The 27,972-nt window shown below is 32.0% G+C and overlaps 2 protein-coding genes across 2 annotated transcripts; one reads left to right on the top strand and one right to left on the bottom strand.

The window, feature by feature from the left end:
• Positions 1-41: 41 nt before the first annotated feature.
• On the bottom strand, positions 42-6,047 carry LOC143075909 (tumor suppressor candidate 2-like). Its single transcript, XM_076251495.1, has 3 exons — positions 5,824-6,047; positions 3,691-3,799; positions 42-2,484 (listed from the first exon to the last, which is right to left on the bottom strand). The coding sequence occupies exons 1-3, from the start codon at positions 5,955-5,957 to the stop codon at positions 2,407-2,409; spliced, it is 321 nt and encodes a 106-aa protein (XP_076107610.1). The 5' UTR covers positions 5,958-6,047; the 3' UTR covers positions 42-2,406.
• Positions 4,531-26,690, top strand: LOC143075901 (uncharacterized). Its single transcript, XM_076251483.1, has 8 exons — positions 4,531-4,656; positions 19,379-19,507; positions 19,916-19,996; positions 21,435-21,616; positions 23,015-23,077; positions 23,656-23,707; positions 24,760-24,918; positions 25,639-26,690. The coding sequence occupies exons 2-8, from the start codon at positions 19,396-19,398 to the stop codon at positions 25,686-25,688; spliced, it is 699 nt and encodes a 232-aa protein (XP_076107598.1). The 5' UTR covers positions 4,531-4,656; positions 19,379-19,395; the 3' UTR covers positions 25,689-26,690.
• Positions 26,691-27,972: the final 1,282 nt, after the last annotated feature.

Raw genomic sequence — 27,972 nt, 5'->3', positions numbered from 1 at the left:
GTAAATAAATACAGAAGAGCTTCAAATCAAAGGCAAAATAATTTGTTTTCCATGTTTTTTATTCTGAAATATCAGAACAAAATTATGTTCTATATATTTTAAACATAAAACAAAGACTTACAAAAATTGTATTAAATAATTGCATCAAACATTTACTATAAATTACAAATAATTTTAAAGACTTTTAAACACAACACATTATTAACATTTGTATTAAAACCATATTGAGTTTGTGACTAGTGAAAATTCAAATTGAATACAAATGAATTTTAAAATCATTTCCATGAAATAATGTACAAAATGACATCCACTTCCATCACTACTTTACACTAGAAACTAAACAAAGGGAGATAATCTAGTTCTCAAAGACAATGTTTTCTTGATTGAATGACTTTCTAAAAACTTTAAATAAAAAAGATCATTTGAACCCCCTAAAATGAATAATGCCATCTTTAAAACAGATTTTTTAATCATTCAAACTGAAATCTGTAAACAACATTGAAAAGTATAACAAAACAACTGTAACTTTGCTTTGATAGCATAGTGCCAGGAAATTGATATTTGAACAAAAATCCACATACGAATGCAGCAAGTATCAAAAATAAAATGTTCATCTTGGGTTTATTTTTCATCAATTCAATTGAAAGAAGATTAAAAGTTGAAGGGTTTCATTATTAATTATATTTCTTCTTCAAATGTATGAATGTTCAAATGCAAATATTAGCTGTGAATTGATAATGTAATTTGATTGTCATATTTTTTTACATGAAAGAATATCTGACCAAATTTAAAGTTGCCAATTTTAAAAATACACAAGTGTTATTTGATAATGTCAGAACAGTTAAATGTAATCACAAAATATGAAAGCAAAGGGAATTGCAAAATTGTAATGAAAGGGAGACAACTACAAATATAAACTTTTTTTTATTACAGAAGACAGTTGAAAAATTCTGTAAAGGACTTTGTGCTTTATTGAATGCTGACAAAGAAATGAAAAATAAAATCTATTGACAATACTATGACTGTACATTGTACATGTATGTTACATGGTAACAAATTTTAACAAAATTAGAGTAAAGCTCTTAATACACATGCATGTAAGACCTAATGAGGTATAACAATCTGACATCGATACAACATGTGATAATACATTAATGACAAAATACTAATTTCCCTTTTACACAATTCATGCACACACACAATGTTTATTTACAAAAGATGAGAGCTATGACAACGAATTCATAAATATCACAAATACATTATGTTATCACAATTGTTACATACACAACTTGTAAACAGACTTCCTATAAATAATACTTTCATAACATGGTTCGATCGGTTTATTTTTAACATCATCTGATACAAAATGAACACTGAAATGTAGTTACTGGTTTTTAGCAGGAACAGATTAAAGTTTAAAAATATGTTTTAAGTTGAGAGAACATTTAAACCAATAATTACTGGTAATATCATTTGTATTTGCCCCAACACAACTGTAAATTTTCCATTGTAAATGTTCTAAATGGCTTTCAGAAATTTTAAAATGGAATGATGGAGATTTAAAAACTATGGAATGATGTTCAAGCTGCAAAATTAATGTTGTCAAGACAAACAAATAAATAAAAAAAACTTTGTTCAACTTTAAATTCGGGTAATATCATTGGAAGCCAAAACATAAAATAGCTGGTTTTCACCAGACCTTATAGCACCATGGTGCTATCTGAACAGATAGACAAAAGATAGCATTAAAAATGAAGTTCTACCTCCTTTAAATTTCAATCCCTACAGTGCTATTTTAACATACTGGGGAGAACACTGCCAATATCAAATAAGATAATGCCTCACATCATCTTTCCAATTCCTATTCATTTACCCTTGTACGCTAGTAGATAAATAATATGAATAATTTATAATGATTTTCATGTATTCTTCAATCTACATGTTTGTAAAATTTATGTCCATTTTTAACCATCTTTTTTTTTCTTAAATTGTGAGACCTTCAACTAATTTTATAGTAATGTATGTCTTCGAAAAATTAAATTCTGGCCATTTTGAAATCAAATGGTCCCTAAAACATTCTGTGACGAGTAATAAAAAGTGAAATCTGTCTTAGTTATGTTATAAAACTATATTGAACTTTTCAAAATCTAGTGATTGTTTCTATCAGCTAAAATATGAGTTTTGATTTTACAAAGTTTCTACATGATTTGTTCCTGTATCTAATATAATATCTATGATGTACTTCAAGGACGTTCAGGCAATACACAAAAAATTAGTTAAATGGCAGTAAATGACAGACATTGTATAGGGGTACTGTAGTCCTATGGTATTGGTACACTTATGAAATGCTATTTTGATACAACACATATAGATTGAGATTTAACCTAATACTAAGTTTAAAGTTCATCACCGAATTGCTTCAAGTTCACACATCACGATAGGTAAATCTGGATGTAGTTTTGGATATGGTAACTCAACCTCTCCCTGAAACAAACAAACAAATATAATAACTGACATTCTACATGTCTTGACTCTATTATTTCTAAAGTTTACTGCAGATGAATTGACCTTTATTATAGAATATCAAAGATACAGCTAAAATTGATAACTTTACATTGGTAAATTTTATTACAATGCAAAATAAAAAATTCCATTTCATTAATTTAAGTTTATGAAAAACTTTCTGTGTAAGACAGAGCATTGGACACAGATGATGCCCCCGCTTGCAAATAACATTTTAAAGGGACACAACATAAGAACAGTAAAAGTGACATCACCCAAACGTAAAATTTATCGGTGTTCTGTGGTAAACAGGCTTTGAGCAGAGACGGATTTATGTTTTCCAGCCCCCCCCCCTTTTTCAATTTGTGGTTGACTATTTAGGGAATCACTGAAGAATGACTGGAGCAGGCCCTCTTAGGTAGTCAGTGGGCCTCCTTATATTTTTTTAAAGATCCACCACTGTTGTGTATCAATTTCATAATAATTAGTTGAGGCAAGTGCGATGGGGGCAATAAAAAAAAACAATTTTAAAGTAAAGTACATTTTGTAATACCCCTGATAATTGATATGTGTGTGAAATGAGTTTTACAATTGAAACGAATTCAGAAACTCCTTCAGTTGTACACATCACAATTAAATTACGTGTTTTAGGCCAAAAAAAAATATATGTCTGTTTCCTGCTTCCAAGGCAAATAAATCAGGGTCGGTAGGTCGGGATTTTTTTTTTTTTTTTTTTTTTTTTTTTTATTTTTGCACTCCGTGTCAGATTTGCAGTCGGTTACATGTCATGTTTGGTTAGGGTCCTGTACCCCAAAATGATTTATTCCCTTTAAAGAAGCTTTAATTGAATAATCCTCCCAGTGCTGACATTTTTTAAACCTTAATTGTAGCACATTTGTGCTGGGAGCAGCCATTTTGATTGTTTGGGCATAGTAAAATACGGATCTGAATCGGACCGGAAATGAATTTTTCCGGACCGGAAACGATTTTTTTCCGGATTTGAATAAAAAGATCTAGGGTCGGGGGTTTGAGTCAGGGTCGGTCGGGAAACAGGAAACGGACATATATTTTTTTTTGGCCTTACAAGCCAAGGCCACACTCGCAAATTCACTTTTTGAAAAACAAAAATCAAACTAACAACACTAATTATTGAAAAAATAAACATAATTCCTTGATGGCTATATTTACCTGTGGTCTTAAATTTTTATACTGTCTTTTCATTCTTGAATGGCCAGCATCAAATACCTCCTCATAAAATTCATGTGCAAGGTCACCTTCTTCATCAAAAAACATAGAACTGAAAGAAAAAGAATTGTTAGATTTTAGAAAAATTCAAAGACATTGAAAAAAACATACAAATGAAAAATTCAAGAATAAAGTCTAAAGACATGTCCCCTTCAATACAAACCTTTATGTGTTTTGTATGATTTAGAACTATTATTAATTAATTCATTGTCACTAAATTATTCTAATTGACGCCTACATGCAATACACCTTATTGCTATTTGTCCACCATTTATACTGGACATAATAAAGATTCCCGTAAACATGGTAAAACTTTTATGTCATAATAAACAATATCTGAAGCCACAATGGAAAAGAGATTGTTGTTTGACTTCAATAGTACAACAGGCGCAGATTCTCAAATAGTGATAAGGTTAATAAGTAAGACCCAAATTACACGTTACAGGTAATATATATCCAGAAGATTATTTGTGTTTTAAAACTTGAGGTTCATCATAACCTTTTGGCTTAAATGGCCGTACATGTATTAACACCACAAATTTAACTCTGAGTACAGAAAAACCTATGAACCTGCGAAAGTTTTAAGGCATGGCTAGATAAATTAAATTTTAAATGCATTTTATGGTTCAGAAATTTATAAACTTTTCTGGATTTTGCTATTCTTTTTTTTTCATTCCTGCAGAAGGTGCAAAAATAAAATATGTTGGGAAAGTGTTTGAGAAGCTCCCCTCATATAATCAGTGTTGTGAGTAGTATTGATTTAAATGGACAATAGATGGACAATAGAAACCTGTAAACAAATAGGTGATTTAAAATATGTAACTGAGTGGACTGTATTAAATGAAACTTGTGTGTTTGTTTATTTTGCTATCTTCTGCAGACTGGTAAAAAATGCATGTCAAAATCCAGGTTAGTCATTAATTTTCTGAAACATAGACTTCATATAACATTTATATACCTAGGTACAGCCATGCAATTCGAATTCCTTCAGATGAACCTTAAAAGGTGTATTTTGCATGTTATAAAATGGTTTGTTGAGAATACACCTACAGGAGACAGTTAAGAAACCGAAAAAAAATGCATTTCAGGTTGGATATAAAAAAGTTATACATTTATCATTCAGAGATATAACTCTATATAGGGTTATTACAGAAAATAACTTGTGTGTGTTATTACAGATTTTCTTCCTAAAATTTTCTAAATCTGTAATAACATATGTTTGTTATTTGTAAAATTATTTCATTTATAGTGGGCTCTAGGGAACTCTTGAGACTTTGCACAGAAACTAAATGCATAGCCTTGATAACTAATTTCTTAATTAAATTAATACATTTTTGATTAACCATGATAAATCAATGAGACGAGGCTATTAAGGGATAAAGTTAGCTGTAATAACAAGGCTTAGTTATTAAAGGAATGTAACTTATTATATAAGGCACTTGAGAACTATTGAGAAACTTGCGCAGAACCTCATTACATGCTCTGGTCATTATTCCTTACAATAAATTAAAATACATTGTAATTAAGCATGATATATGTCTGAGCAAATCTTTTGAAGTGATATAGAGAAGCTGTGATAACACCCTTTAGTTATTACAGGCATATTTTTTCTGTGATAACATGTAGGTGTATTATGCAAAATGGCAAACTATATCTTTAAATAGTTATTAAAGTGTACATATAGACAAAAGTACATTTTTTTGTACATGTAATATCAATAGAACTTTTACAAATTTTAACGAAATTAATGATGTATATTGTCCCTTTGAATTATATAACATACGTATGTTATCACAGTTCTTTGATTTTTTAGTCTACAATAACAAATGTATGTTATTTTCCTGTAATAACCCTATAGAGTTATATCCCTGACTGTTTATACAATGTAAAAAAAAAGGATGGTATTCAAACACCACACTTTTACAGTTTAAACTATTTTAGACTAACCTAGTCCAAATAATTATGACGTTTGGCAAGGCTATTTCAATTTTTTTTCTGTGACGTGTTGAGGAAGGTGTCCCAGAAAAAAATTAAATAGCCTTGCCAGACGTCATAATTATTTGGACTAATACTAACCTTGTTCTTTTATAGACGAACGGAGTTGCTCTCTGAGTAGCAAGGGCTGATTCTTGTGTTTCTTCTGAGTGGGAAAATAACGAAGAAACAGATCTTGTTACTTTGTTGGTCAAACCAGATACTTTCTGTCCCATTTTCACAGAACATCCAGGATTACTTATCTTTAGAGATCATTTTTGTTAATTTTTTCTTATACCGGAAGCAATGACAAAGGGAGACAATTTTCCTAAAATGAGACTTATAACCAATCCTATTAAACCACAACGAACTATAAAACTGGAGCCCATTTATTTGTCTTGTCTTTAATACAGGGAAGCAGGACAAACCGCCCCACACTAAATCGCCCCACTTTTTCACCAACTCGCCCCACTTTTAAAAAAAGCGCTCAATCTGGTTTACCAACTCGCCCCACTTTTAAAAAAATCGAGGCTCTTCTTCTAAATACTGTAAATAAACATATACCATTGAAACAACGAAAAAATGTACAAAGTCCTGCTCCATTTATGAATCAAGAGCTTAGGCAATCTATATTTAAGAAAAAGATGTTGTACAATAAATACAATAAGGTAAAATCTAAGAAAAACTGGGAAAAATACAGAGCCCAAAGAAATTTTGTAAACAAGATCAAGCGTAAATCAGTTAGAAATTATTTTATAGAGCGTTGTGTAGGGGGACCAAAAAGTAAAGACTTTTGGCCCACCATAAAACCTTTTTTAACCAACAAAGGTAGTTATTTTGAGAACAACATTATTTTATGTGACAATGATAACATTATAAATGATCAGTCAAAGGTTGCTAATATGTTTAATGATTTTTTTGTTAATGTAGCAAAAGATATTGGATCAGACTGTACTGTAGATCAGAACCACCCTAGTATAAAAGCTATATATAATAATTGTAGAACTGAAGGTAATTTAATTTTTGAATGTATAGAAGAGAAGTTTGTAGAAAAACAAATAAACAAACTTGGTATTAATAAGGCTACAGGTAAAGACGGGTTATCCGTTAAAATACTGAAATTGGCAAAACCAGCAGTTGTGACACCAATAACAAAATTAATAAACAAATCTATTGAGCACTCTGTATTTCCAGACAAACTTAAAGAGGCTCAAGTGGTGCCACTTCACAAGAAGAATAGTCAACTGGAAGTTGGCAACTATAGGCCAGTCAGTATTTTACCTGTTGTATCAAAGTTTTTCGAGAGAGCCATCTTCAAGCAGCTAGTTGATTTTTTTCAAAATATATTTCACCCATATTTGTCTGCCTTTAGAGCAGGATACGGCTGCCAGACAGCACTTTTGAAAATCATTGAGGATTGGAAGAAGGCTATTGATGATAATCAATATATTGCTGCTGTGTTGATGGACCTCTCGAAAGCCTTTGATTGCCTTCCCCATGATTTGCTAATTTTAAAACTAAAGGCATATGGGTTATCGGAAACAGCTTTAAGCTTAATAGACAGCTATTTAAGTAAAAGAAAACAATGTGTAAAAGTTGGTATAGATATTAGTACCTGGAAAGATATATATAAAGGTGTGCCGCAAGGCTCTATATTAGGACCTGTACTTTTTAACATTTTCTTGAATGACATTTTTCATTTTGTTTCAAACAGTTCATTGTATAATTATGCAGATGACAATACTTTATCATATTCACACTCTGATATAGACACTGTGGTAAATATTTTAGAAAAAGAAAGCTTAGAGCTAATAAATTGGTTCAGTCTAAATCATATGAAGGCCAACCCTGACAAATTTCAGGCAATAGCCATAGGCAAGAAAACTGAAAATAAAAACATTTCATTTAATTTAGATGGTAATATTATACATTGTGAAAAAGAAGTAAAATTATTGGGTGTAACAATTGATTATCAACTTAAGTTTGATGCCCATATTTCCAATATTTGTAAAAAGGCATCAAGACAATTACATGTACTTAAACGTATTGGTAAAAATTTAACAAAATTAGGTAGACTTACTATATATTATTCATTTATAATGTCAAATTTTAATTATTGTCCTGTAATATGGCACTTCTGTGGTGAGTGTAACACCAGAAAAATAGAGAAAATACAGGAGCGTGCCCTTAGATTTATATATGAAGACTATTGTAGTACCTATGAACAACTATTAATTAAATCAAAATTACCAAGCTTAGAAATTAGAAGAATTAGAATGATAGCAATAGAGGTATATAAAATTATTAATAAACAATGTCCATTATATCTACATGAACTTATTGAAATTAAAAAATGTAATTACTCTTTTAGAAATAACAACATAGCAGATGTTCCCAGGGTAAGGACAACTACCCATGGGCTACACTCATTTAGATATGCAGGAGCCAAACTCTGGAACGAACTGCCAAATAAAATGAGGGACGAAATGCCATTGGGTCAGTTCAAAGGTTTGGTTGGTAATTGGGAGGGCAGTTCGTGTCAGTGTTCCTCCTGCAGATCTCAATGAGCTGTAGATCAGTTTATTTATTGATCATGTATACTCTGGCTTTTAAATTATTTGGCATAATTTTTTTTTTTATTTGTGTTCTTAATGCTTGGATTACTTTTAGTGCTTTATAATTGCTATTGCATGAATGTTAGTTTATCTGCATTTTATGTTTGCTTATATGCTTTAATTGTGCTAATTAATTGTTGTGCTTGATAACATTATTTATTTTGCATGTTTTATGTGTTTTATGTATTGTGCTTGTCTTATATGTATGTCGGATAAAAGCTCTACAGAGCTTATGTTGTATTGTTATATGTATAACCGACTTTAAATAAATCTTTTATGCTTTATGGCAGATTTTACAATAAGAAGGAAGTATTGTTTTTTTGCATCCATCAAAAAAGCAATTGCTGAAACTGTGAAACAGACTGTGTAATGGAGTAATGCATTATGTTATTGAATAAAATGTGTCTTTCTGAGTAAATTAAAATAAAAATTACTCTGTGTTTGTGTTTTTTGTTAGAATTAGAGGGTTTTCAATTTCAAAATATTGGACATGGAATAGACATCATGACCTACTTTACTGACATCCAGCTTATTTGGAGTGGAATTTTGAAGTATTATTTATAAGTGGAGCCTAATAACATGGACTTATATTTTAATAAAAAGTCTTCTTTTGTGTTTTAATCATAACTTTAAGGCAGATTTTTATTGGTAAAGGCTAAAAAAGGTAATTTAATAATATTGTTGCTAACGTCACGTCTTTTCCGTCCATTGTTGTATGTCACGATCGCAATTTTCTTGTTGGTTCTCAGACAGCCCATTGTAGTTATTTTTATCCCGGGTTTTATAAATAATTGAAAATAGCAATCATATTAAATTTTGATGATGTAAGGGGGTCAAAGGACTTGAGGAATCAATATCATTGGCTGTTTTATTTTTTGCGAACGTTACTGCTCGACGTTTCCGTCCAAATCAGTGTCACGTGAGCAACATATATTTAGATCCAACTTCCAAGCAAGGACTGAAGCTCATAAACTCAACAATCAAGGGTGTTAAACGCAGGACTTCGGGAATGTTCGGAGAGCCGACAACCTTGCTTCGGAAGTTGATTTAGATCTGTAACTCTCCTGTATAGGAGTTACGATATTGCCCTTTGCAGAAATAGATTCGGAGTCAGTTCCTTCACATGATGGGGAAGCAAAGAAGGTAAGTTGTATGTAATATCGTGACAAGAGGACCTTAAATGTATTCCGTCCATCAAAAAGACGTTCGCAACAAAACGTAATGTCATGATAGTAGATGTTGCTAATGTTACTTTTACGAATTGGTTTCTTGTGTATTCATTTGATATAAAGTACACCTGCAAATGACATTCTGTATATTTAGAAATTTTAAACCAGACTGTACAATTTTATTACTCCAGGCATATATTAAACATCACTGTGTGCATACATTTTAACTTTTAAAGATGTTGTTGCTCATGTGACATGTCCAAATGTCGCTAACGTTACTCATTTTTTGGTTTCTTGTGTATTCATTTGATATAAAGTACACCTGCAAATGACATTCTGTATATTTAGAAATTTTAAACCAGACTGTACAATTTTATTACTCCAGGCATATATTAAACATCACTGTGTGCATACATTTTAACTTTTAAAGATGTTGTTGCTCATGTGACATGTCCAAATGTCGCTAACGTTACTCATTTTTGTCTCCGTCACGTTAGCAACATGAAAGTAGGAGACAGAACACAATACTGTAAAATCTGCCATATGCTTATGCAGGCTCACTTGGAAAAGAGTTAAATCCCGTTCATGTTTCCCCGGTCAACTCGCCCCACTTATTCACGGAAAAAATGATGTTTAACATTCTTAGAATATAATTGCAAATACATATTCGTATCCTTATTGGAGAATAACTTTATACTTGAAAGCTAAGTTATTTGTATAACAATTGCAAATAAACCTGTTAATTGAATCATAATCATACAATTGAAGGATTTCAAATAACAGCAATTTGATTTATAGCATTTTATAACTAAGGTTTTAATTCATGGGTATTGAAGTGGGGCAGGGACATAGATATACAAGGGGATTGCATCTTTATCCAACCTATTTGCAATGGGATTTAAGCCTGTTTCATAGTTGGGGCGAGTTGGTAAACAAGAGTGGGGTGATTTTTTAGAAAGTAGGGCGAGTTTTTGAAAAAGAGGGGCGATTAAGTGTGGGGCGATTTTTTTATAGATTACAGTATAATAGTCCAAACTTTAGGCTTATGTCACAGTTTACCGACCGTGCAAGGGCTGTATAGCCAGTCAAGGTCGTTAAAAACTTCCATTTGTTGTATGTCACAGTATCCAAATTGCACCAATTAAGAACCCAAATTGCTTCCATTTTACAAGCAAAGCAGTTGTATCATAGAGGTTTTCAAGCCAGAGGCGGATTTAGAGAGTGCCCATGGGGCCCAGCCCCCCCCTTTTCTGTGAAAAATTTGGTTATTTATATAGGGAATCACTGAAGCATGACCGGCTCGGCCCATCTTATTCATGTGTATGGAATGATTGAAAGGTGCACACGTCTGTCTTGCTGGGTATCATATAAACTTGACCTCAATTTCATGGTGCTTTTGTCAATGTAAAGTTTTTATGGTTTTGTCATAACAGAAACTGTATTAACACCGTGTATCATCGGTACACCGGATATAGGTACTAACCAAGCGGGCATGATCGATTTTAACCTTACACGGTCAGGGGCGTAGCTGCCGTTAGGCACTTTAGGCACGTGCCTACACATAATTTTTTCACAAATATTTTTTTTTTTTTGTTAAAAAAAAATAATAAACAACGTTATATGTACATGAACTCCAGTGAAGTTGTCACAACTCTAATTATCGAATGTCATGTGTACACTAGTCTCTCGTCCTTAGTGAATGGAATATTGGACAGAATTGAATGTTTTTATGTGTGTACCTTGTATAGAAACTATAAACTAGAACTTTGGTTCAGATCATTTCAATTCTATCAACAAAAACTTGAATGAACCTCAACTTACACACATGAATTTTTAATTAGTTGTTGTTAGTTTTCAACTAGCTTTCCACTTTGTCTTCACCCGACTTGCCAATGTTGGTCGTCCGTTTGGTTGTGCAGGATATATAAATACGTAGTCATGTCTGGTCAGAATGGGGAAATTAAATATTATGCCTAGTTGTAGAGAGAATGCCACTCTTTGAGGAGGTCGTAGTTGGTCTACTGAAAGACAAAGTTTCTGCTCCTAACCAATAATCCATCATTTTCCAATGCATGGCATTTTCAAATCTCCAGACCTTCGTCCTGTACAACACCTATTACAGTGTTATTATATAGCAACATCAGTGTTTACGTGCACGTGTCTATCTTTTTAATGAATGATCGTAAATATGTACTATCAATTAAAGTCATAAGAAACCTCCAATTGAAAAAAATAATGCATATGTTTTTTTTTATAAATCAATGGATAGTTTACATTATAAGACTTATGTACATATACTTTTTTCTGAAGAAAATTCTTTAATTTATTCATATTTAGAAGAAGATTATTTTATTTTAATTGCTTCCTTCCAGGAAGCAATTTCCCCGACATATTTTCCGTATGCAAAGTGACCTCAGTGTGACCCATCTCGTAAAAATCCGGTGATCGCAATACGCATGGAGGTCCTTAAAATAAACTATTATCTGAATTTACATGTTAAACACGTGCTCAATTGCCATGTTTTTTTGTTGACTTTTTGTTGATTGTTGACGAACAGGTGACAATCGTTAAACTTCGGCTTCAAAACACGAACTTGCCATATTTTCACAACAACACTGACCGATTGAAAAAAAAATTGACGATTATACGAAATTTATGCGAAAAAAAATGATAAATTCGTGCACAGAAGACTAAGTTTATGATGTTTGTATGCATTGGTTCAAGAATTGGAAGAACATTATTTTTCACCGGTCACTCGTTTCTTATAACTTTAAGTTAAACGTATATATCGATCATAACGGAATAGATTTGAAAATACCAAACAGGGTGTACTGCTTAATTAAAAGGATACGCGGATCTATGGGCAGTACATATTGTAAATAATTTTTTTTTAACATTTGATTTTCCAATTGGGGTCTCACTAATTAGCGACAACAAGCGTCAAGAAGCGACAACAAGCGACAACAAGCGACAAGAAGCGACAACAAGAATTATTTTAGCGACAACAAGCGACAAGAAGACTATTTAGCGACAAGAAAACATTTTTTTTTTAATAGATATAAAGAAATTTGTATTTAATGTTGTTTTTTTTTAAATATATGCAGATATGTGTAATTAAAATGTTTTATTATATATAAGGATAGACAAAGAAATGAAACATTTGTGAAGAAGAAAGAGATTGAGCTTCTTTTCATTTTTAAATATGAAGAATATGTTTAAGATAATGTATGTATCTGTTTTCATCAAAGTCAAAGTATGAATAAACGAATGGAGATATATATGGAGCGGGCATAATGGAATATAATATTTTGATTCATTTGCTTAATACTATGCTCTAAGTGTACTCTTGTTATGTCAATTCGATGCTTTATTTATAGAACTCTCAGCCAGGCTTTGCCATCTTTATAATTTAAGCGTGTTTCCAGACCCCACGACGAGGACGTGGTTCTACCTTGGGGTCCATATATATATTTTTTTAAAATTATTTTTAGTCATTTAAAATATAGTAATATGTACATTCCTATCTAACATAATATTTATACATTTTGTACATGGTGGTCCCATCTTGATAAGCAAACATGTGGAACATCAAATGAGATTAACGAGTCGCGTGTCCCGGCCCTGTTTTATTGCTTTTACATCCAATTAACACCTTCAACTTTGTACACGCGTCAGACTATACAATTACACGCGCCAGAATATACAATCATTGTAAATTATGAACACCTGTTGAAAACTCAAGATTGTCATTAATTTCCTTTCATCTTCAATCAATATGCATAAACATGATAAATATCGTTTAATGAGGCAATAAACAAATAAAAAGATGAAAACATTCACATTTCAATTTTCTTTTCCTCCTGTTTGATTTCAGTTCTTTGTATTTTACAATTTGTGTCAATATTTTCAGGACAATGATGCACAAATAATTCATTTTGCGAGCTTAATATATATTGCACGTAAAGAGTTTTAAAAAACAAATTATAAGATAAATAATATGTTCTAAAACACAAGGAAAAGTAATCTCATAATACAATAATTAAACGTAATACTGGCTGTTATTCATAATAGATGATAAAATATTATGTAAATAATGTTTCATTTTTTTCTATCAATTTTAACTTTCTTGTCCCTAAAATTATTTTCTTTTGCATATTCTTTTAATATTTATTGCAATAATTAATTTTAATTAAAAAAAAAATGTTTTCTTGTCGCTAAATAGTTTCTTGTCGCTTGTTGTCGCTAAAATAATTCTTGTTGTCGCTTCTTGTCGCTTGTTGACGCTTGTTGTCGCTAAAATTCTTGTTGTCGCTAATTAGTGAGACCGTCCAATTGTACTGCGTTATCTAATTCACCATTCAGATGCTATGGCAAATTATTCTTAATTCTTCAAACTTTTCATCATGTATATTATAATTATCATGATTAAATAACCAGAAAATTTAATATTTTTGTGCATAAAATTTGCAGCCAAAACTCTGAAATCTGTTTTCCGTCGGGGGGCTTCGCCTCCTCAACCCCCCTACCAGGGCTCTGCCCTGGACGTGATGGGGGCCTTGAGCGGCCCCAGACCCCCTGCCGATTTGTGCCTACAGTTGAATGAATACCTAGCTACGCCCCTGACGGTGACGAAAATCTTTGTTTTGCTTTATCAATATTCAATGTACATTTCTCACATTTGAAATTCCTGCTCCCAAATAATTTTCGCATCGATTTTTTTCCTATTCATAAAACAACTTTGATATTCTAATAAGAACAATTAACTTGTACATGCGCAATAAGTTGTGAATGATTAAGGTAAATGACTGTATTTGTATATAAAATGATTGTACAGTGAATATCGGTTTGATTCCGACAATGTACATTTGACATTGACCTCATTTTTGTGGTTTATATGTCAATGTTTAGTTTGTATTACTACTGCAAAAAATTTTGGGGATCGTATAATGTCGTCTGCGTCGTCGTCCAAAAGACACATTTGGTTTCCGGACAATAACTTTAGTTTACGTGAATGGATTAATTCTTTGAAATTATATATATATAATAAGAATGTTCAATACCACAAAAGGAAGGTTGGGATCGATTTTGAGGATGATGGTCCCAACCGTTTAGGAATTAGGGGCCCAAAACAAATAAGCATTTTTTCTACTTTTAGGCAAGGATTTGTATAGTGGCACTATACAAATCCTTGCTTAGGCCAACATATTAACGACATTCGTTCGTTCGTTCGTTCGTCCGTCCATTCGTCTGTGCGTCCGTTCAGGTTAAAGTTTTTGGTCAAGGTAGTTTTTGATGAAGGTGAAGCCCAATCAACTTGAAACTAAGTACACTTGTTGCTTGTGATATGATCGTTCTAATTTTAAAGCCAAATTAGACTTTTGACGCCAATTTCACGGTCCACTGAACATAGAAAATGAAAGTGGGAGTTTTTGATGAAATTGTAGTCCAATCAACTTGAAACGTAGTACATATGTTCTCTATAGTATAATCTTTCTAATTTTAATGCCAAATTAGATTATTATACCCAATTTCACGGTCCATGGAACATGCATGGAAAAGGATAGTGCGAGTAGATACCAAAAGATGTAGAAATGTCTGAAGTTTTAATGTTTGTTTGGCTTTAATTTGCGTTTTCATTATCTGATGGGTTAAACACAAATGATTTTTTTACGATGTTTAATTTGGTTAGAATATATTGTAAAATTTGCAAAAAATATTTTTCTTTGAATTCACCATGTCAGAAAAATTAATGAGCATGAATAATATCTTGACCAAATAAACAATAAAACCTTAAACATTTCTTCATCTTATCAGTGGTATTTATTTCATATAAATCAATCATGTAGTTACTTGGTGATAATTTTTTAAAAATATTGATTGTAATTGAAATAATAGCAGTTGACATGTTTTGAGTGGGAACTCACTTTTGTCCAAAGACTGTACGTATGAGGGGGGAGGGGACAGTCAAACAACCGATGCAGTTTTGGTACCCTCGCGTTACCCATTTTAGCAAGTTAATTATGTAAAATAACGTGTCATACCTTTAATCTCTTAATCATTCAAGAATAAACATTCCATGAAGCTTAAACAGGAGGATTGATGTCTAAAACTGTAACCCCGGCTGTTTCAACCAGATAATGACCGTGCCTTCAACCAATTACTAATTCTTTATATCATCACGAATTTATAGCGCCAATGTAACCATATCTCTACAAAGTTTTTACAAAGTTACCAATCTTCAAAATACCTTCAACCCCAGCGGACTGTATCTAGTAAATGTTTCCTGTCAAAAAAAAGTATTTTCCATTATTTAGAAGAAAAAAAAAAACATTCATTGCGTAATTTCCAATAACATTTGTAAATATCATGTATATATCAAGCTGAAGCCCCGTCTATCTATTGATAGCATATATCAATCTTAATTACAATGCTTGAGCAAACATTTATCAAACAAAGCAAGCAAGTCAACCAAACCTTTACCTTGCTAGCATTAGAATAACAGCTTTAAAAAAAGTTAAATGGCAGAATGAACCGAAACGTTGTTACGCCGACGGCGGAATGTAAGACCCAACAAACACCCATTTTCTAGGGAAGTCTTAATTTCTTGACCTTCATACATGTCGACCTAACTGACAGAACATACCTTTTGTATTGGTTGCATGCCTCGAATATTCGCCATTGTACAATCAACCTATCACACAATTACTAAGATTGTAACCGATCGAGAGAAAAAGCCGGAGACATATAGAGGTCAACATACGGCACTGACTTTTATAAATATCTTTAAAGCAATATTCTTACTGCGGCTAGAATGAGATACTTTTTGTCATGATGAAAGAGAAGAAAAAACTTAATAAATTCGTTAGTATAGATAAGATAAAAATAAACTTGTAAATATGCATTCACTGCAGATATGTTGAAAAATATGATACGAAAGATGGATAAATCCAAGTTTACATTTAAAACAAATTCAAATTAAGGATTACAATGAAAATGAAAACTATCTATTTTTCTCATTCAATAATTCGCAATATGCTTTAATACCCTGGGGTCCTGGCTAATCTTGTCAGTATTTCGACGCGCAGCTAGATATCGGGCCGGGATACCAGGCTATATGCTTTAAAAGTTGTGTTCACCATGAACATTCAAACGTGTACACACTCGAATTTGATACCAGACAAATTGTATCTTTTTCTAAGTTTCTATGAAAATCTGCGCAGCCCAACCCGCAACGTTCCAAAATTTGATGATGTTTTTGGGTAATATAAGTATCAATTACCAGTCAGCGTTTGTGTGGTGTCTTATCACTTGATATTACTTATATTAATGAATTTTGAATGAGTATTTGAACATAACGGGTGTCATACGTGGAACAGGATCTGCGTACCCTTATATTGCATTCGATATCACTCCAGTTTTTGATCGGGTTCGTGTTGGTCAGTATTTTTTTCCCAACTTGTTTGTCTTTTAGTATTTACTTTTTTTTTTGCCATGGTGGTTTTCATTTTTTAGCGATGGCGTTTTCAGATTAATTTTGATTTATGAATGAGTTTGATTGTCCCTTTGTTAATTTTAGCGTATCTTTTCGATGTAAATTAATAAATATCTTATCTTATTCTAACTATAAAGTATTGTCCGCAGTTATAGAAAAAGAAAAATTAAGACAAAAAATAAGACTCTATAATCACCGGATGATATGACCGAGAAAGCGGTCAGATATAATGATTGCATACTAATGATCAGTTATGATTTGCAGGTTAAAATTATTTCCACTGAAATGCATTTCTTGTACACCTTTTACTAAAATACTCCTCTTATCATGATACACCTGTGTTTCAATATAGTAAATCAGTTTTCTGTTTGTTGACATAATTATGTTATTGTTTAAAAAAACAAGTGAATGCTTCTTCAATGCACAAACACAAAAGACATTTGGTAGCGTACTTTGCCTTAGTGATTTAGTGTCAAGAATTGACACCACATACCCTTCTCTAAAGTGTGTCACTTAGTTTCTCTATTCACGTTTTGTTTTTAGTTTTCAAGATGATATCTTTTGTTTTATACTATGTTGATATCCATAATGGATCAATAATCATAAACTTTCGCTGATATTCATGTTGGTAAGTTTTTTTTCTCCTGTTCAGAAAACATTAAAAATATTGCAAAAAAATGCACAACCAAAATTCAATGTTCTTACATAACCTCAGACACATACGGGTGTGCAAAACGACATTTATATAAGCAATTTAAATACTAGTATACAGATCGATGTAAAAGGCATTCATTATCAGTTAAATCGAATTTCATAATTTAAAAAATATATACATAAATATGCAAAACTGATTTTGCACATAGACGTTACACAAAGAAATCAGTTCAGTAAATTAATTGGTGCTTGTATTGAATTATACAATAATTTTATATCAGCATTTTTAACACATCAATGTGAACATGAAATTTGTCATCTATCTGTTACTCATTTTACATAGAACATAATCTGTCTCCTCGCGGAGTCCCAACAAACCCCCAGTTTCAGTAGTTTCAGTTCGAACACCGATGTTTAAGCATTGTGTTGAATTTGGTATAGGATTGTTTGCATTACTTTAACCATAAAACCATCAGTTATATTGACTGTTTAACTTCAATCCCTGTCTTATGGGTTTCCATCGGAAACATTTTTATAGAACTGCAGATGTTTTTTTTTCCATATACAAAAACAATTAGAATATAAAAAAGGAGGTGTATGTGATTGTTAATTAAATAAGTAGATTAAGTACAGACCTTTTTTGTTTTTGTAAATTTCGTTGCCGTCATCCAATGAAAATTTGTATTATTTGTTTACACTTTTGACAAGAAAATCACTACTAATTCGATGCGTCCGATGCACTCATTCTCGATACGTTCAATGCATTTATTCTCGATGCGTCCAATGCATTCATTATCGATGCGTCCAATTCATTCATTCTCGATGCGTCCAATTCATTCATTCTCGATGCGTCCGATGCCCTTATTTTCGATGAGTCAAATTCATTCATTTTCGATGCGTCCAATTCATTCATTCTCGATGCGTCCAGTGCATTCATTCTCGATGTGTCCAATTCATTCATTCTCGATGCGTCCAATTCATTCATTCTCGATGCGTCCGATGCCCTCATTCTCGATGCGTCCGATGCCCTCATGCCCTCATTCTCGATGCGTCTAATGCATTCATTCTCGATGCGTCCGATGCACTCATTCTCGAGAGCAAGCAAACTGTTTACAATGGAATTAACTTCTGGTTCCTCAGTATCGATGAAACACGTGTTTGTTTTGAAGAGAAGTCTCATAGAGTGTCAATTAAAATTTCGTGATCCGCATATATTTTCCTTTTTTCTGTTGTTTTTTTTTCAGCAGAGGTTCCTTTATTCTATTCAGTCTAATGAACGAAACAACGTGTTTTATTTTTGTTTTAACTTCAAAGTACACCAATACATATTCAGGAGACTGGATAAAATATATAGATATAAGATCACCAAATTGAAAAGCAAAACGCCAAAATTTGAATGCACTTAAAGGAGGAAGTTAGCAAAATAAATACGAAACATAAGCAAGCAAGAACAAACAAAAACAGTTTAGTTTATACTGGAAATGTTGAATATGAATATTTTTCACCGATTAGTTTTAATGTTTTCGAACAAAACTGTAGATGAAAATTCAGTTGTCTCCCCTTTGCGAAGTAAAGACGAGACTCATCCGTGCTGTTTTCTTCTTCATAAAATCAGTTCGTATTAATGTTATTTGTTATGCAACTACAAGTATTACAAGTTTTACAAGTAAAAAGGGTTGAGCGCTCACAATCATGTTTAACCCCTTTTTCATTTTTTTTATTTGTAGGCCAACGTCAGAAACCAATGATTCAAATAGTTACAATGGTAAAATTGGTTTCCTTCCCGGTTGAAAAGTCCCAATGGAGAATACTTTCGTATATAATCCTGCATTTTTTTACAGTTCGGTCTATCCAAGGTAAGATGGCCAAAATATACTAGATAGACAGACATAGTTGTAGTATTAAAACTTGCTACCTGACAAGATAATAAGTGACTCGATGACATTTTTTCTCTAAGTAATCTGAATCCGAGATCACCGGTTTTCGTTCACATTCCTTAGTGTAGCGTTTTAAATGAAACGGGGAAATACAAATCTTAATGTCTTTTTTTTTTACATTGCCGTAAAAATATGCCCTCGTGCTTTCAAGGCGAGTACCAGTCTATACATATCACCTACGGCCACGATGTCAATCCAAGATGAATTATATCGAAGAATGCATTTTTAAATTCTTTCTGTTAAGCGTTCACGTACGTACCTTTTTAAAAAAAAACAACAAATAAGATTCAGAACATGTTACACGATATATACCTAAACACTTTTCAGGTTCAGCTGATTTATTGGACTGTCCAAGCTTGTCAAATTTAAACTGTTTAAAGCCTGTCGACAATTGGCTCCAAATAAAACGTGAGTATTGGTATATTCGAAAACGAAATATTTTTGGGATGATGATTTTGTTGTGATTAAACGGAAGCACATTTATGACCCTCCACAAATATATCGTTTTCACAAGTTAAAAAATTTGTTACGATTACAGATTTAAAAAAAAATCCTGGTAACGAAATTAATCTGTTTTTACGAATTGCAAATCTGTTAAAAATAACTGATTTGTTCCTAATGTCGTAACTACAAGCCCGTCCCCTTTTCCGAGTGCGACCTACCAAACTGGACTTGTTACCTGGTTTTTACTAACATGCACAAAGGCGCCACACGTGGAGCAGGATCTGTCAACCCCTCCGGAGCACCTGTGATAATCCCCAGTTTTTGATTGGGTTCGTGTTGCTCATTCTATAGTTTTCTATGTTGTGTTCTATGAACTATTGTCTGTCTGTTGTTTTTATGTAGCCATCACATTGTCAGTTTATTTTTGGACTTTAAGATGAGTTTGAATATCCCTCTCGACTCTCATTAATAACTATTCGTGATAACGGATGTACTCTGGGGTTATGAATTTTACTTTTCGTGATAACGGTTTTAATACTTGGTATCGAATTCAATTTATATATTTAAGAGGCCCTTCGTATTATTGGACAGGTGGTCGATATACACAAGTTAAATAAATATAGGAACACTGTAAAGCAACCTTTTTGCTGACATATTTTTCTGGTTTATATTTTCCTAGTATAATTCATGGCAATTAATTGGTTTTCGCGATTTACCATTTTTTCGTTGGACTATTTATGAAAGAAGAGGAAGATCAAATTTGATAATTGCATCTTTTTATATATGAATTATTTTCTTTCTCGCGAGTGTTGCGAAAAGAAATCGTTTATTAACTAATGTTAATTTACAGAATTCCTGATACAGAGTTCTTCTCAGTGACAGAGTTATTTTTGTAATATAATGTATCAACTAATTTTTAAAAAAGAGATGTGGTAGGATTGTCAATTATACAACTATATATATCTTTATCTATCTATCAATAGATTCCAAGGGTAGGCTGATGTAAACGAATTTTAGAATCCGCACGGCCGTCAATAATTACCTACTTAATGCCTCATAAAACAAACTGTGAAACATACAACAGAAAAAAAAAACGTACTGCCCTTATTAAGCGAATAAAGAGGGGTATTTGAACAATAGATGGAGCTTCTGGGAGTTGAACGTTCCTAATTTTATAATAAAGTTGCCATTTTGCAGTTTTTCTTTAAGGCAATATTTACTCTTGAACATCCTGCCATATTCTCGAAAAAGAAAACAAAAGTGAAAAGCCCATTTTTTTACAACGGTTGTTCATAGTTTATCAAAATAAGATTTGTATTTTTATCTATACTAACATTGCGGTTTTGATAGAAATTTAGTGTAACATTCGATTGATGATGTTTATTTTTTGTTGAATTTTCAGATTGCATCTGCAGTTGTGCTATGGCTAATCTAGTAGAACGTCAATATATTGAACTAGACTTTTCGCAGTGTGATATTTTTATGAAGTGTTATTGGGCAAAGATACATTTCACAATTAACGTTTTGAACAGCAGCGCAATCGTTTTACATTCTGAACATCTACAAGTGAATAGGAACCTTAAGGTAAGTTTTCGCATTTAAGTTTCAAGCTTTAAATTAGTCTAAGAAGTTGAAAGTGAATAATTCGACCTCATTGAATTCGTATTCATGTGAACTTAAAGTTACATAGAGATAGATAACGCATGAATGTGCGTGTTCGGTTATTTAAATGAAAAGAATGTCAACATTGAAAGTGAAACAAAGGTATATGAATTGATTGACTGATTCGATCCACAGGAAATTATGCTTAAACAGGTGAAAACGACGATTCTAATATGACATGCTTCTTTCGCTTTGTAAACAACACCGTGATCAAATTCTTCATATATCTATACTTAGCGCAGACTCAGAGATATACATAATAATGGCTGTTCCAATATACTTCCCACGTGAATCATGCACACGTATTGGAATCTATTTGCAAACCATTTGCCGATTTTATTGCTTTAAAAATTTCAGTTAAAGAAGACAAAATAACTTTTCATTCTTATTCGGATGCATAATAATAATAATGTTCGTAATTCGTATAATATTGAATTAAAATTGATTTGTAAGGTTTTGTTTTATTTTCTACTCTAAATTGCATTTTTCGCATATTTACTGATTTCAGCAAGTCAACATGGCGGCTCCTTAGTTACGAAATGTCAACTTTGGATTTGACGGGTACCCTAGCTTACGAGAAAAACATGTAAATCAAAAATGGCAAATGTTGGGTTTGAAAATTTAAAGAATTAAACAGATTTTTTTTCTAGCGGTTATTCACGAAATAATCCATGCAAGCTACAGATTTTATGAATGTTTGAGCTTTATTGAACCGGGAGTAAACAAAGAACAGCCACACACACAGCATACCTACCATCGCTTCATTTTTTAGTGACCGTATTTGTCCTATTAGAAGCGAAATAATTCATGGAAGCCATAGATTGTTGGAAATTTACACATGGCCTGGGCCATGTGTAAATTTCCAACAATCTATGGCTATCATGAATTATTTCTTATTTAACATATATTTCTAATCTATAATATGAAATAAAATAGACAGAAAAATCCAATTGCACGAGTTCGCTTTCTATTCATGTCGCTTAAATATGACCATTGGAGGTCTACTGTGGTCAACTCGATAGTTGATGAAATGTCGTCAATGCTATACATGTAATACACACGAAACTAAGCTACTAATTATCGATCCCATGCCATACAAACTACTTATTTTATACTTTTTATAATTTGGATAAATGTTTGACATGGTTATAACTCAAATATAAGAATTTGAGTCAAATCGATGAACATGAATTTGACAGCCAGTGAGCGCCCTTTTAAGTTAAGACTCATTGTAAAATTTACTCAACAACTATCAAAGTGAAATTATTATTAATTTCGTTTTGCTGAACATTTGCTATAGATTTTATTTTTGATTTTTAGTATAGAATTGCTAAAATAGATCTACCTGTCCATCTCCGTCAACAAGAAGAGTATATCATTCAGGTATGGCAATTCATTTTTGTACAAGTTTTGTAGTTTCGTTAAAGATTTGTTTTCTGTCTTTTCTTTTGTTAATAACCGAAAAAGAAAAAGACAGAATTCAAATTTATTTATTATTTGTCTCTCAAACCTAGAAAGTCTCAAATTTATAAATATTTTCTCAAAACATCAAGCATACACTAGGGTTTGGATGGCTTACTTCAATTCTGAATTATTTAATTATCAAACCATTTTCTCTATTCACTATGAATATGTAACATTTAATTTATTCTGCATTATTTACAAGCATGTCTTATTATTCTCTATTCTTTATATTTTAGCACCACATCATTCATTGTCTTTTTTTTTTTTTTGGGGGGGGGGGGCTGTTTTTCTCTATGATTTTGTCCCTTATTCTGACTTCTTGTCTTTTTATTTAATCCATGTTTATTTTTTAAGTGTGATTCAATTTTATCATAGTCCGGTTAACAGAACTGGTAGTTCCACTAGGATTGAGAGAATGGTGTATTGGTAAATATGCATATCTATCATTGTAAAGTGTTTAGACTATTCGTACCCATAATTGTTCTTAAACATTTTAGATATGGACAAAATGCGCTGTATGTGACGATTCTTGTACAATAATTCAAATAGGTAAGTTGTTCTTGTGATTTCTTATACAAGTTTGTCCTATATGATGATAATTATGATCAATGCGTTTATACCTAAAGACCTAAATCAGACATCTAGTACATGTAACAATGATTTGTCACGATATTTGTTCAATCAACGATTTAAATTTACATTGATGGTGCTATAATATAACGTAGATGTTTAACGCCCAGTGGCAAATACTACATACATATTAGGACGAGAATGTGTCAATGTGATTGAATATAAACAATGCTTTGTATTAGACCGACAAGCTGAGCCAGATTTTTTAATCGTTTTTTAATTTCACAAGATAACAATCAACAGGAAGACATGTCACCATACCCACGCCACGAGCCCTTTGTTTTTCTTAACTCCGTATAATTAACGAAGAAGAACAACTTAACAACTTTCGATCAAGTCTTTGGTTTTACACTGCCGAGAATCGAACCCAGATTTCCTCAAAACCGTAGAAAACAACACACTGGTCATGAGACCACCGGGGTGACTTAAATATTACTTGTCCCTGGTTGTGTTCTGATAACAGCAAGCTCAATACTATATTTAGTGAGACTGTCTCACTTTTACTACAATACTACTAGAATAGTTAGAATATTCTATATTTTTTTTAATAATTTACCTATAAATAATAAATAGTATTTGAAGAAAGCAGGGTGTCTTTTGAATTCAGACTAACATATACAATCATAGTTTTGGTCGGTCTAGAGACTACAATTTACGATGGTTTATCCATTTGATTAGACAAGTGACGTTCAAGCTGTGACGCTACGAGTTGTGTTTGTGTTGCTAGATCATTGGATTTTTGTTGACTTTTATTTGTTTTTCCTCGTATGTTTTATGTTATGCTTTTGGCCATGGTCTTTATCGATTTTAGGCATTTGATTTTCACTTATCTGAAACTTGATAAATGGTTATAAAGATAACGAATCATGAATGAATTCTGTTACACGCTTAATCTCAAATAAGAACATTGCAACTTCTGTTTTAATAGAATATTTTTGAAATCTTTATTTTTTTAAAACAATTATTTGTAGAGGTACCAGCAATTAAACCTGTCACCATTTCTACAGTACAGAACAATACCCCACCATCTGTCGATGTCAGAATGATTCTAGTATATGCCATTGCTGTTCCTAGTGTCATCGCAATATTGACACTTCTCATCTTTATTGTTTATCAAAAGAAAAATGATGGCAAGTCGGGCATTTACTTCAGAATTATTTTTTTTATTTTTAAAAACAATAGTAACAGTAATTTTTAGTCATCACACTGATTAAATTAACGCAGTATATAGATCCTTCTGTATGTAACGCCGTGCCTATAAGTTTTGCACCGAATATTGTCTGATATTTTATGTATAAATGCATATTTTAGATGTAAGTTTTTAACATTTAATAGCAGAGTTTAAGTTACAATAATACACCTGTCATCAGGACATCCAGAAACTGTCTTTTTTCGTTAGTTTTTGTCGTATTCTTCAGTTTGATATTCCACCGACGAATACGTAAATTTCCTGATTAGCAAGATTCAATTATAATAATAGCTTATGAATTACGTAAGGTTGGAAGATGAACGTTATCACGTTTCTCAGTTCATCGGCATGTCAGAACTTGAAAAATAAAACGTTGGAAACAAGTTAATTACAGGTGAATTAACCTGAAAGTCATAGAGCCATGCATATGCTAATGACAACCTTTAAAAGCAGAAACAAAGAAGATGAACAGTAATCCTAAGATCTGGGTTTAGACGTTACTAGAATTTGAGCATACGACTTCTCAGGCAGAATGAGCTCCATATAATTTAACGAGTACAATTTGATATAATTGAATTTCAAATCTTCTTCAAATATATAAGTGCACAAATAAAGGATACTAATAGAAGATATGATTTAGAAAGTGCTTTTGCTGTTTTAGGAATACAGAGAAGTTTCATCCAGAACAACCACCAAGCAGAGTATGTCTGACGTTGAAAAATGCTATTGATACTCATAGCCAATCACACAAAAAATGACTTAGTCGTCAATGCCGGTGCTAAACTAAACCGTTTCATTCTAAAAGTGACACGGAGGAAGCTGTAAACTGATCTGAAAATACGATGTTTTAAAACACCATAACACCATAATTACTATTAATGAAATAGTAGCAGTTGCATTTAAATGACATGTAACGACAGACATCTAACTGCATACACTATATAAATTTAAGAAATAATTGATGCAAGCTATACTTTATTGTAGTTTTAACATGGGTAGGCATTATATTCGTGATTATTTTTGCCCAAGCGATAGTGATTATGGAAAATTACACGAATATAATGCCTACCCATGTTAGAAATACAATAAAGTATAGCTTGCATCAATTATTTCGATTCTGATTAGAACAATTAAGGTATTTTCTTTCTCCGATGTGTATAAGTATAGAGCGATTGTGTAGGCTCTTCCATGAACCTCCTTTTTTTGTTTGGGAAAAAGCAAACGACTGGCAATGTGATATTTCAGACGGAGGAGTTTTGAACAGCCAGCATGAACGGAAGTAGAATCTAGGTCATATATGTCAATTTCGAATTGCAGCACATGGCAGCCATAATGAATGAATGAGTAATAACATGTGCATCATTTATGTCGCGTTTAGTTTAGGGAGGTTTCATATACTTCCCCCTTTTGAATTGCCTTAAATTAGAGTTTGGTATTTTTGCTTAAATTTGTTAACATATTTTTCACTGCATGGCATGTTGCAGCAGTGTTTTAAACGTCAGACCATATACAATAAAAGTTTACAAATGTAAAAATGAAGTAAAAATTACTATTTATGATACAATGAAACATTTTTAATCAATAATAGATATGACCATAAATGACATTTTGAAGATGACCTATATATCTTTTATATTTTGAACAATTACCTGTGTACGAGTTGTTTAATCGTGTTGTTCCATTTTGTTTATTATTATTATGATTAAATGCATATTTAGATGAAAGTGTCCATTTATAAAAGCATTTACATAGAAAAGATATCAGGTAGATTCACATGATTAGGTACACTTCAATAATAAGGAAGTAATGCAGTGCAAGATTAAATATGAAATGATCACATAAAAATCATTATAAAAGATACCTGCGGCCTTTAATTTGGTATGCAAGACGCGTATTTCGTCTGCATAAGATTCATCAAGGGAAAATGGAAACGAAAAGAATGAAAATTGTACAAACAGATCACGTTAAACAAAATTAAGCTGGTGAATTTATAAGGTAATCGTCGAAGATTTGCAGGTCACAAAGTACAATTGGCAATGTGTTTTCAAAGTAAAAAGAAAATGTAACGGAAAAATCCGGTTATTAAGTCAAACGAATGATAGTGAGTTTAGTACAGAGTTTACATGTCACTATAGTAAATTGATTAACTGCAGTTATTGAATATTGAACGACCAATACTACTTACATCAGTTTTGTAAATGGGAGATTACGTTGTTCTAATTCACTTTGTTGACCCCGTTTTTAATTTTTAGTTATTTTGTTTATATCATTTTTTGATGTATGTACCTTGGATTTTTTTTTATTTGCTTGGTGACCTAAGACATTTTTCGTCTAGTCAACACGAAAAAACATCTGATAATATTTCCATATTGTATATTAATTGTAGGTAAAATTCAGTAAGGATTTTTTTGTGAGAAAGAAAACATTTGTGAGAATAGTTATCAAAAGGTACCAGGCTTATAATTTTATATGCCAGACGCACGTTTCGTCTACACAAGACTACCCAGTGACGCTCATATCAAAATAGTTATAAAGCCAAAGAAATACAAAGTTGAAAAGCATTGAGGACCCAAAATTCCAAAAAGTTTAAAATAGTTATCACCATTTGAGAAAACTGGAACCTAAAGTAATCAAAATACTGCATGTACAATTTGTTTTTTACCGTATTGCAAAGTCTGCTTTATCCTTTAAAATTATTTTGTTCATATAGCTTATCAAGTATTCATGCATTTATATATACGTCAATGGCTTCAACCTACATTCATTGTCAAGGTCCTATATCCATGTTTTATCTTAAATACAAGTATGAGATTATCTGTGCAGGCAACAATGTCGTTTGGGTATGTACATCATAAAATTCAAACTGTTTGATTGATTCATGACAATTCAAACTGTTTGATAAGGCAATGACTGTTCAGTTGATATTGTAAAGAGGAAATACTTGATAAATAATGTCCGGACGCGGTACACAGAGATGTCAACCAATGAAATCAAT

The sequence above is a fragment of the Mytilus galloprovincialis genome, chromosome 1 (genome assembly GCF_965363235.1).
Source record: "Mytilus galloprovincialis chromosome 1, xbMytGall1.hap1.1, whole genome shotgun sequence".
NCBI classification, from domain to species: domain Eukaryota; kingdom Metazoa; phylum Mollusca; class Bivalvia; order Mytilida; family Mytilidae; genus Mytilus; species Mytilus galloprovincialis.
The sequence above is the reverse complement of the archived record's forward strand: the minus strand, read 5'-3'. Positions and strand labels throughout refer to the sequence as shown.